Source organism: Zingiber officinale, chromosome 1B (genome assembly GCF_018446385.1).
Source record: "Zingiber officinale cultivar Zhangliang chromosome 1B, Zo_v1.1, whole genome shotgun sequence".
Lineage (NCBI taxonomy): Eukaryota > Viridiplantae > Streptophyta > Magnoliopsida > Zingiberales > Zingiberaceae > Zingiber > Zingiber officinale.
In genome coordinates this window covers 140,390,003-140,399,858 of record NC_055986.1, presented here as the reverse complement: position 1 = coordinate 140,399,858, position 9,856 = coordinate 140,390,003, and the positions used below count along the sequence as shown (strand labels likewise).

The window sequence follows — 9,856 nt, the reverse complement described above, 5'->3', positions numbered from 1 at the left end:
ATTTTGTTAATTGGCAACAATGTCAAGGTATTATCGGACGTAAGGGTATGGTTGTCAAAACAATTTGATATGAAGGACTTAGGAGATTGTGCACACATTCTTGGGATCAAAGTTATAAGGGATCGTAAGAAAAGAATGTTGTGTCTGTCCCAAACTTCATACATAGATACAATCCTTGCTCGTTTTAGCATGCAAGATTCCAAGAAAGGTTTCTTACCTTTTAGGCATGGAGTAGCTCTATCTAAAGAGATGTCTCCAAAGACATCAAAGGAGATAGAGGACATGAAAGCAGTTCCTTATGCTTCGGCTGTAGGAAGCCTAATGTATGCAATGCTATGTACGAGACCTGATATCTGTTTTACCGTGGGCATGGTTAGCAGATATCAGAGTAACCCTGGACAAGGACATTGGACTGTGATAAAGCATATATTAAAGTACCTGAGAAGGACTAGAGATTATATGCTAGTTTACCAAGCAGACGATTTGCTCCCTGTGGGTTACACGGATTCAGATTTCCAATCAGATAGGGACAACAGTAAGTCTACATCAGGCTATGTTTTTACTTTGGGAGGTGGAGCCATTGCATGGAGGAGTGTTAAGCAGAAATGCGTTTCGGACTCAACCATGGAAGCTAAGTATGTAGCAGCCTCTGAGGCGGCTAAAGAAGCAGTATGGCTCAGGAACGTTTTAATGGACTTAGATGTGATTCCTGGTTTACCCAAAATCATCACAATTTATTGTGATAATAGCGGTGCAGTTGCAAACTCGAAGGAACCACGAGCCCATAAGGCAAGTAAACATATAGAGCGCAAGTACCACCTGATACGAGATATCGTGAAGCGAGGAGAAGTTGTCATCGCTAAGATTGCATCAGCAGATAACCTGGCAGATCCTTTCACTAAGGCCCTTCCGGCAAAAGCTTTCGATCGACATGTGGAGGGAATGAGAATCAGATGTATGGTAGAAGATATGACAGCTTAGTCATTAGTATAAGTGGGAGATTGTTAGAGTGTATACTGAAACCCTAAGCTTTTGTAAACATTTATTTTGAATAAAGAATCACATTTGGTCAAATTATCTACATTTGTTTGTAGTTGTTCAATTAATTTATATTGTAGATAACATAGTATGTGGTGTCACATACAGAAAATGATGTTATCAGTACCTTATAAATTATAAACAACAGCTCACGACCAAAATGGAAAGGAACAAACCATTGGAAGGTTGTAGTGTAATTAGGAGTTAGTTTATCTTAACTATATAATTACACTAGTACACTTAGAGTGTATTGAGTAGGACCATTTGAGGTCGTTTCTTTTATACTGACTTTATAAAGAAATAAAGACCTCAGTTATTATGGAAGTGTGTGCTCTTAATCCTAATATAATAACAAGCACATATATTTGATATTTATTTCTTTAATTTATCAATGGGTGAGATTTAGTTCGATAAATCAATAAGCCCGATAAATTGGGAAATGATATCACTTATAGTGTGTGTTGTTGATTATAGAAGGAAACCGTGTCCTAGTAATCTAGGTTGATAATGTCCCCAAGATGAGCTCATAAGGATTGTCATGTTAAACCCTGCAGGTGGACTTAGTCCGACATGACGATAAGGTTGAGTGGTACTATTCTTGGATTAAGATATTAATTAAATGAGTTGTCAGTAACTCACTTAATTAGTGGACATTCGACATCTTAAACACAGGGAGACTAACACACTCATAATAAGAAGGAGCCCAAAAATATAATTTGGGATTGGTGCGGTAGTTCAATAATAGTTCTCTAGTGGAATGAATTATTATTGATAAAATTAAGTTGTGTGTTCGGGGCAAACAAGGGATGCTTAATTTTATCGGGAGACCAAAACCAATTCCTCCTCTCGGTCCCTATCGTAGCCTCTTATTTATAGAGTACTATATCCACCTATACCCACCTTCGTACCCATGATATAGGGGCCGGCCAAGCTAGCTTGTTGTTCAAGCTAGGGCCGGCCAAGCCTTGATTCATGGGTGGCCGGCCCTAGCTTGAACCCAAGCTTAGGTGGTCGGCCCCCATTAAATTAAAAGGAATTTTAATTTTAAATATTTCTTATGTGAAAGATATAATTTATTGGAGAGATTAAAAATTAAAATATCTCTTTTAAAAGGATCTACAAAAGATTAAAGAAATAGATTAGATCTCTTTCCTTATTTGTAGATTGGAAAGATATTTTATTTTTCTTCTTTATAAATTATTCACATGTAGAATAATTAAAATTATAGAAATTTCTTTTTATCAACCATGAAGGGATTTTAAAAGGAAATTTTATTTTTTAAAATTTCTGAAAGCAAATAAGGAATTTTTAATTGTTGATTAAAATTGACTTGTTTGCTCTCCATGAGGTGGCCAGCCACATACAATTAATTAGGAAATTTTATTTAATTTTTCTTAATTAATTGTTGTCAAAGAAAGTTAAGGAAATTTTATTATAATTAAATTTCCTTATTTATCAAAGCCAAGGAATATAAAAGAGGGGGTTGGGGTGCCTTCATGAGACACAACTTCTATTATTCTCTCCGTCTTTTCCTTGGTGTTGTGGTCGGCCATCCTCTCTCCCTCTCTTCCTCTTTGTGGTGGCTGAAACCCTTCTTTGTTTGGAGCTCTTGTGGTGGCCGGATACTACTTGGAGAAGAAGAAGAAGGAGAGAAAGCTTGCATCCCTTGGAGCTTGGTTGGTGTTTTTTTCTTCATCCTCGGTGAAGCTTTTGATTTGGCCGAACCTAGCAAGGAGGAGAAGAAGGTGCTTTGGTGGTTTCTCATCTTGGAAGATCGTTGCCCACACAACGTCCGAGGTTAGAAGAGGAATACGGTAGAAGATCAAGAGGTTTTTCTAAAAGGTATAACTAGTATTTTTCCTTTCCGCATCATACTAGTTATTTTTGGAAATAATACCAAATACAAGAGGCATGCGATTCTAGTATTTCGAATTTATTTTCGATGTTGTGTTCTTTGTTATTTTTTCTTTTCCTTGTTATTTGATTGTTCCTTTCGGTTAACCTAAAGTTATTTTAGGAAATTAAATATTAGCTTTCCTTAAAAGGTTTTGTCTAGTCGGTGGTGGTTGCTCCCATATCCAAGAAGGCCATGTGCCTCGCCACGTCAGTACTGGGAACCAATTATGAAAATTAATATTTAATGGAATTAATGACTTAGGTGATTTGGATCGAACGTGTTAAGTTCCGTAGGAAATCCAAGTCAAACCCTAAAAGAACAAATAGATTAAACTTTGGATCAAACGTGTTAAGTTCCGCAGGCGATCCAAGTTTAATTTAAAAGAACACATGGTAGCTAGGAAAAGGTTCAGACCTTTGTACAAAATTTGTGTACAGTGGAACCATTAGGTTTTCCGAGTAGCAACCAACAGGAGGTTGTTAATCCAAGGAAGTTGAAGCTCACTATCAAAGTCTCCTTTAGGCAGAGAAGTCTCTTACAGCGTTGATGACTCACAAACAAGTAGTAGAATAAACTAGAAATGTTTACAAGTGTTCTTCTAAGCTTATGAGATCAGGGTTGTATTTATAGCTCTAGTCGAGGCTCCTAGAAGGGTTCCAAGCGCCTGGAGGGGGGTAAAATTTTATCCCCGTCGTAATGGATCACGTTTGACGCGATCCGGATAAAATTCTTGGTCCGAGCGCTTAGACCAAGTCCAGGCGCCCAGACCTAAGTTAACATTATGTTAACTGTTTGGTCTGCGTTCTTGCTCTGGCTCAGCTCGCTTGGGTTCGGGTCTTCTGCTCCAGCTCTAGCTCCGCTTGCTTGGGTGATTTCAACCATCCGAAATAGGGCTCACCCGAACCCATTTTTCAGCCTTTGAGCAATCTTTCACTTCGGCTTCTCATCCCCCAGAAACGTCGTGTGTCTTCTTCTCGCCTGCCCGCATACTCTTCCGCAGCACCTCGTCCCTTGGATGCACCGAACCCGCCTGTTCTCTCCTGTGTCGTCCTTCTCGCTAACTGCGTCTTTTGCTCGACTTCCTGTGCTCCAAAGTTCCTGCACACTTAGACACAGGGGTTAAATACCAACAGGACCTAACTTTACTTGAATGACATTAAAACTACCACGGGGGACTTATACAATTGACATCAAAGGCATGCATAATCAGGAACCACAGTCAATTACTCATGAGGATGAGGTAATGATTAAACTTATTGTTACACCACCTTTTCGTAGATCTAGTAGAACACGTCTAATTCTCGAGAATATAGATTTCTCATAAGTGAATCGAAAGACGTGTTACTCATTGAGGATGAGGAGCCTACTAGTTATGAAAAAGTTCTGAATAGTTTAGAAAGGGATTCATGGTTAGAAGTCATGAAGTCAGAAATGGATTCCATATATAAAAACCAAGTTTAGAACTTGGTAAACCCACCCGAAGGTATAACACCTATAGGGTGCAAGTGAGTTTTCAAGAAGAAAACTAATATGGATGGTAATTTAATTGCCTACAAAGTGAGATTGGTGATGAAAGATCATTGCCAAAAATATGGTATTAACTATGACGAAACCTTCTCACTATTAATTATTTTTAAATTCATTCGAATACTCCTGGCCATAGCAGCTCGTCATGATTATATGATATAGCAAATGGATGTGAAAACAACTTTGCTTAATGGAAATCTATTCAAGGATATGTATATGATACAATTTGAAGGTTTCATATATGTTGACAAAAATAAAGTATACATGTTCCAACAGTTTATTTATGGACTGAAACAAGTATCTAGGAGTTGGAACATCCATTTTGATGAAATAATCAAAGAATTTGATTTCTCACAAAATACAGATAAACCTTATGTGTACATAAAAGTTAGTGGAAATGCAGTCATATTCCTAGTGTTATATGTTGATGACATATTTCTCATAGGAAATAATGTGCATATTCTATAGTCAGATAAATTTTGATTGTCCAAGACATTCTTCATGATAGACATAGGAGAAGCAACCTATATCTTTGGGATTAAAATTTATAGAGATAGATCGAGAAAGTTGTTTGGTCTTTCATAGTCTACATATATAGATAAGGTGCTAAAATGGTTTAGCATGGAGAAATCCAAGAAAGATTTTCTTTCCATGAGACATTTGAAATTAAGTTGTGTGCCTGAGCATACAAGACGAGAGGATACACATAAGTTAGATCTCATATGCATCAGTTATAGGATCGATCATATATATTATGTTATGTACTATGTCGGATTTATCATATGCTTAAGTGTCACGAGCATATATCAGTCGGATCTAGACATGGATTACTAGGTAGCTATCAAAGCAATCCTTAAGCACTTGAGAAGAATTAAGGATGTATTCTTTGTATATGAAAATGGTGATATGGTAATACGCAGGTATACTGATACCAACTTCTAGACAGACAAGGATGACTCTATGTCCTAGTTTAGATACATATTCACTCTAAATGGAGGCGCAATTAGTTAGAATAGTTCTAAGTAAGAAATCGCTGTTGATTCTATCACTGAGATAGAATACATTGCAGCTTCTGAAGTAACAAAGGAAGTGATTTGGATCAAGAAGTTTGTTATTGGACTTGATGTAATTCTGAGAATTGTTGAAATATTACCAGTTTAACAATAAAGTAATTGCACAAACAAAGTAACCAAAATCTCATTAATGATCTAAATATGTATTTCACCGCTATCACTTGATTAGGAAGATCATAAACGGAAAAGAAATATAAATTGAAAAAAAAATTATCCAAAGTAATCTAGCATATCTTTTGACAAAGGCTATATCACAAGGTAAAAGGAAATATAGAAAGAAAATAAATTTCAAATATATATATATATATATATATACATATATATATATATATATAATAAAAAATTATCAAAAAATAATAATATTAATAATATACATGTCCCATAAATTCAAGTGCATCCGCATTAGCAGTCCGCTAATACAATAATTGACGATGGTCCGTCAACTCCATAAATTCAAGTGCATCCGCATTAGCAGTCCGCTAATACAATAATTGACGATGGTCCGTCAACTCCCATTCCTATGAATGGCTTATCAAGTTGGTAGATGGTTCATGACAGTCGGAATACAAGATCCTGAGTTTAAACTTAAAATCTAAAAAATTATAAAAATAAATAAATTTTAATTAAAAAAAACTTCACGAACCTTTGTAATCATTTCAAGTTAGATGGAATAAAGATGCAGTTTGTCCTTAAGAAACAATAAATCAGGCCAGCAGAAAAAAAAATATCTCATATACAATTTATACACAAGCACAATCTCAAAGTCTACCCACAATTTAATCAAACAAAATTCTATACATTAATAGAATTAAGGAGGCAAAGCATTCCTGCTATTTCACCGAAATTGCACCATGGGGAAGTACGCATCCCGCCCCCATTATCTCCCGGCAAAACATCTCTTGAAACAACGCCGGCGCAGACGGCGACGAGGCTGTCTCCAATAGGAAATTAGTTTGTATCGGAGCAGAACTTCTCTTCTCCTTGATCACTTGCTTCCTTTCCGCTGCCTCCGCCACCGTCGCCATAATCCTCGAATACCCTTTCTGCAGCATGCGATACAATATTGTCGCAGACATCTTGGCCTGATCCCTGGCACTGTCGGGATCCCGGTGGTCGTCGCAGAACTCCAATCGATCCACGAACGCTGCCGCCTTCTCTGGCTTGTGCCTCAGCATCAGCAGCAAGTTCGCCCGCTCCAACTCTGACTTCGTGCACCCACGGCGGACTCCCGTTAAGGCGTAATAATCAACGTTGACGAACCCTGCCGCGGCCGCAACTTGGCTCTTTAGCTGTTGCACTCGGGCCACGAGTGCCCGGTGCTCGGCCGCGACGTCGCGGTACCGGACGCCGTGGCGAGGCCTCCATGCTGAGCCGGGAAGCTTGCCGTCGCGGAGTATGGAATCGTAGAGGAGCTTCAAGTGGTCGAGGTCGAGGAGGCAGTCCGGGAGCGCCCCCACGGACTCGAGAAGGTCGGCGCGGGCACGGAGAGCGGTTATGCAGTAGGGTTCCACCGCGAGGGCGCGGTTGCAGTCCGCGATGGCCTCGGCGAGGCGGCCCGCCAGACGGTGGGCGGAGGCGCGGCCGACGAAACAACCGGCGGCGAACACGGCCGGAATGACTCGTCGGCCGTCGAGTACCTTGGAGAAGTGGCGGATGGATTCCGAGGCGGCGCCAACCTCCAGCGCCGCGTTGGCGGCGGAGGTACGGCGGAGGAGGAGCTTGATGTGGGAAATGAGTTGGGAAGCGGACGCCGACTCTGTTGCCGCTCCGCTACTACCTACAGAGGCAGAGTGGGATTCGAATCTGTCGCCAGACAAAGAGACAGAAAGGCGGCGAGAGGCGACGGCAGCGAGACGGCGACCGGTTTGGAGGAGTACCAGAGCGTCCTCCATTAGCCCGAGGCGGCAGCAAGCATGGCCAAGTACTAGGTACCTGCAGCAGAGAACCATCGGCGGTGTTTGAACTGAAGGTGACGGGATCGGTGTACCAATTACAGTCTATTGCACCATAAAAGAATCTATTTCTCTATTATTAATGACCAGAAAAAATGAAGTTTAAAAATTATCCTGCTCAATTTTCGACAACCTCTGCTCGAGGATCACCGAAACTGAAAAACAACAGATCTTTAAAATTAAATGGCGACCAAATGCCATTAATGAGTTATGTGTGACGCGCGGTTAGAGTACCTCCAATGCCCTTCATCGCGGGGGCTCCACGAGAATCCGGCTGAAACCTTGCGCTTGAGGTCGGCTATGGAGATGCAGCTGAAGGCGCAGGCGCCGACGGATTCCTCCCGGAGCAGCGAGAATCGCGCCCCATTTAGAGGGGCTGAGGCGGCGGAGCCGACGGAGGTAGAGGAGTCGCCCTCGCCAGTCCCCACCGTAGCGCAACTCGGTATGCAGTCTTGGAGCATGTCTGCCACATCCCGGAAGCGGCGGAGGAAGAGAAGCGAGCGCGCCTTGAGCTCCAGCGCGTCCTCGTGGCGCTGCGAGAGCGCGAGGGCGGCGTCGAGGAGGCCGACGGCGGAGGAGACGTTGGAGTTCTCCCACGTCGCGACCAGGACTCGCGCTTCGCTGAGGTACTTGCCGACGAGCTGCGCAGCGAGGATAAAAGAACAGAGTAAAAGCATGATGATCGATCTTTTAGCGTAAGAGAAGCACAGATTGATATATATTACCTTCCTGTTGCTCACCCACCAGTGCTTCTTGCTCTCGGAGCTCGCCATTGTCGCCGAATCAAGCGTCCAATTTTCTCCTCGGCAAAGTCATAAAAGAGCACAGTGTTCCTCCAACAAAGATTAGCGCAACCCAGCGAATAGTTACCAACTCTTCCTCTGCTTTCCAAGAAAGCTTCGATTTCTTTCCTTCTCTTCGCTGGCAAAGTATGAGCACCCTCTCCTCTCAGACTCTCACGATCGCCCTTGTGAGAGAGAGGATAAAGATAAACAGCGACAATGAAAAGGAAAAGCTGACACGCGCAGAGAAGCAAAAGCGTACTATTCTCACTGCAATCCAATCCGTGGATAAGAAGAAGGCTACCAACATATTCCTTAAGGTTTTACCCAACGAGAATGGGAGCAAAATATCCCTCACCCTAGTGATTTAGTAGGACATTTTGCCTAAGATAGCAATCTTTTACGGAGATCAGATATCTAACGAGATAGTTTTGCATCTTAAAAATCAACTCAAGATCCATTAGAATAAATAGATATAAGAACTTTACCCAACGAGCTTGCTCACAGTGTCGATCAGTCCATCGAATCTAGTGATCGATTTCCAAACATGCTGAAACGGAGGCAAGGTCGTATTTAAAAGTGATTATGGGCTGGAGGAATTGAACTCAGTGGATCATACGTCCACAGACAACAATTTAGCCACCAAACGCAAATGAAGCCTTTGCGAAGATTTTGATGTGGCACGTGACTTGTGCATGCATGTCAGAGGAGCAGCCAACGGTGTCAAGATCCTTGACTTTAGGGTCCTCTGGTCTGCAATGGAACTGGTCCTTCCTCTTCCTGCCCGACTCTTCTTCTTGACCAGATAGTGAAGAACCTTTTCCTTAGCTCTGCTTTCCTATTCCACGTCCATTCTTCTCGCAGTTGTTGCTGTGCATCGATAAATTTACACTTCCAATCGTGTTGTTATTTGTGTTCTGCCTTCGGAGTGAAGTGTTTGTTCGAAGCACTTGTCACTTTGGTCTTTAAGCGTGTACTATCTATTCTGGCTGCAGCAAGAAATGCCATTATTTCTCTGTGAGCGGTGCAGAGGGAGGACATGAATTATTTCTCGATCAATGACTCGGCTTCCATCCTCTTAATTAGTTTGTCCTTGCCATTATCAAGTGTGAGCAACAGAGCAAGGAAATTATGCATGTGATATTGGCTGGCAGCTTGAAAGAGTATCCATTAGGCCCCAGAAAGCATATAGCAATCATGATCTCTCTTGAGGAGTTACTGTCATTCATCAACCCCAAGCACGCGTGTTGAATAACAAGACAATAAAACATTGTCACCATTTAGAAACCATCGTTTGTCCTCCATTACAATGGAATTCAGATGCCGTGCATACTGGTGCAGAGCAAGTCTGATTCAGCTCAAAAGCCAATCCAATCTTTTCCCAAAAGAAAAAAAAAGTATTTATTAGAAAGTTGTTAATATAACACTTCAAAGATTAATTTGGTATCACATTATTCTTTTAGGTCAGAGATAGAGGAGTGCTTGACCAGTAACTCTATTGGATATGGTCTTCGTTTGGTGCATAGAAGTACCAAGTTTTATCTTAGCAAGTTTTGTTTGGAAGAAGAATACAATCAACACCAAGAC

At 41.3% G+C, this 9,856-nt stretch overlaps 1 protein-coding gene across 2 annotated transcripts; it reads right to left on the bottom strand.

Moving 5' to 3' along the window:
* Positions 1-6,247: 6,247 nt before the first annotated feature.
* Positions 6,248-9,039, bottom strand: LOC121982363. Of its 2 annotated transcripts, none has more exons than XM_042535385.1 (3): positions 8,758-9,039; positions 7,722-8,539; positions 6,248-7,467 (listed from the first exon to the last, which is right to left on the bottom strand). In XM_042535385.1, exons 2-3 carry the CDS (start codon positions 8,258-8,260, stop codon positions 6,366-6,368), a joined length of 1,641 nt encoding a protein of 546 aa, XP_042391319.1. In that variant the 5' UTR covers positions 8,261-8,539; positions 8,758-9,039; the 3' UTR covers positions 6,248-6,365. The 2 variants fall into 2 exon arrangements, with proteins under 2 accessions (XP_042391319.1, XP_042391327.1); XM_042535393.1 differs by having other exon boundaries at positions 7,722-8,128; positions 8,213-9,037.
* Positions 9,040-9,856: the final 817 nt, after the last annotated feature.